This window comes from Propithecus coquereli, unplaced genomic scaffold (assembly GCF_000956105.1).
Source record: "Propithecus coquereli isolate 6110/MARCELLA unplaced genomic scaffold, Pcoq_1.0 Scaffold162, whole genome shotgun sequence".
Lineage (NCBI taxonomy): Eukaryota > Metazoa > Chordata > Mammalia > Primates > Indriidae > Propithecus > Propithecus coquereli.
Window position 1 is genome coordinate 2,093,886 of NW_012140747.1, and position 1,342 is coordinate 2,095,227.

Below are 1,342 nucleotides of genomic sequence, written 5' to 3' on the forward strand. Positions count from 1 at the left end.
CTAGACCTTCAGTTTCCTGAACTTAAGAATTGGCAGCAGTACCTCCAAGAGTTGTCCTGAGGATCAAAATGCAATAGTGATGTGTTTTACTGCGTGGTGTATCTGAGTTTCAAATTACTTACCACTCAGTTTTTATCCATTCTTATAAAATTGACTCTCCACTGTGATGTGCTGTGGTTTATGTTGACTTTGGGGCCCTTTGGCACAGTACCTCACACCTCACTGAGAAGGAGGAAGGATGAAATTTATAAAAGAACACATCTAGTTTCCTTTCTTGTTATTTTGTATTTCTTAACAAAATTGTATTGGCTTTAGTTATGAATATGTTTCAGGATTCAAGAACTTCAACAGGAAGTCCACCAGTTACAAGAGAAGTTAGCAGTGATGGAAAGTGGAGTGAGAGATTATAGTAAGCAGGTAGGATTTTTATTTACTTGCATAGGAGGGATCGAGATTGGTATGCTGTGATTGGAAATAGAATTGGATTGCATTTGGTATTATTGGTACTGAGTTTTTTTACAGCTTTTATCTTTTATTTTTTTTATCAATTCATTAATAGAGTTAATAGCCAGAATGGCTTAGGTGGCTTTAGAGCACTTAGGCCATTCCCTTCATTATTCCTTCAGATGAAGTAATTTTTTGTTTTGTTTTTTCTTTATGTTTTTAATTTGAGGTGAATCTCCCCAAATATAATTTTATAACCATATTATTCTTTCCATCTCAGGAGGTATTTTACTAAAGTGTGCTATGTTTTATAATTATAGTCTTATGGTTTTTAAAGTCTTATTATAGATTTTGTCATTTTGAACATAAATCTCTTTGAAAGTTATTCTCTGTGTTGCCATATTTGTGTTTTGTCAACAAGCGTAAAACAGCTTTCTACATAAGCAAGGGCATTAACAGATGCAGAGTTGTATCATAGCCGTAGCAAGTTTTGTTCTTTCGTCCTTTCTGTTGGTGTCTTGGCTAAATTGTGATTTGAGTAATTACAGGATTTCTTTCTTAAGATGCTTCCTGGAGTTTAAGCTGGGTAACACGTTTTTCATTTTCTCCACATTACTGCATTTTTTTGGAGTGAAGTGATGTGCACATACAAATAAAGATATAACTTACTTGTTGGTATAACTGTTAAGTTTGTAAAGTACTTTGAAGATTATTTGGATAAAAATGGAGTTAAGACAAAGAATATTGTAATGACAATGAAAAAAACTTTATGAAGAGATGGTGAAAATACCAAATATGCACGAGTTGCACGTTATTAGCATTTCTCAGTTTATAACCATACGTGCATCACATTTTTTTCCAAGTACTTTATGAACATAAACTGGCCAGTCTTTACCAT

The 1,342-nt window shown here is 33.3% G+C and overlaps 1 protein-coding gene across 1 annotated transcript in view; it reads left to right on the plus strand.

Moving 5' to 3' along the window:
• CEP135 (centrosomal protein 135kDa) overlaps nucleotides 1–1,342 on the plus strand; it is a 57,928-nt gene that overhangs the window by 19,566 nt on the left and 37,020 nt on the right. Inside the window, exon 5 of the mRNA XM_012641096.1 lies at nucleotides 333–417. Within this exon, the coding sequence (XP_012496550.1) occupies nucleotides 333–417 (85 nt within the window). The remainder of the gene's footprint in view (nucleotides 1–332; nucleotides 418–1,342) is intronic.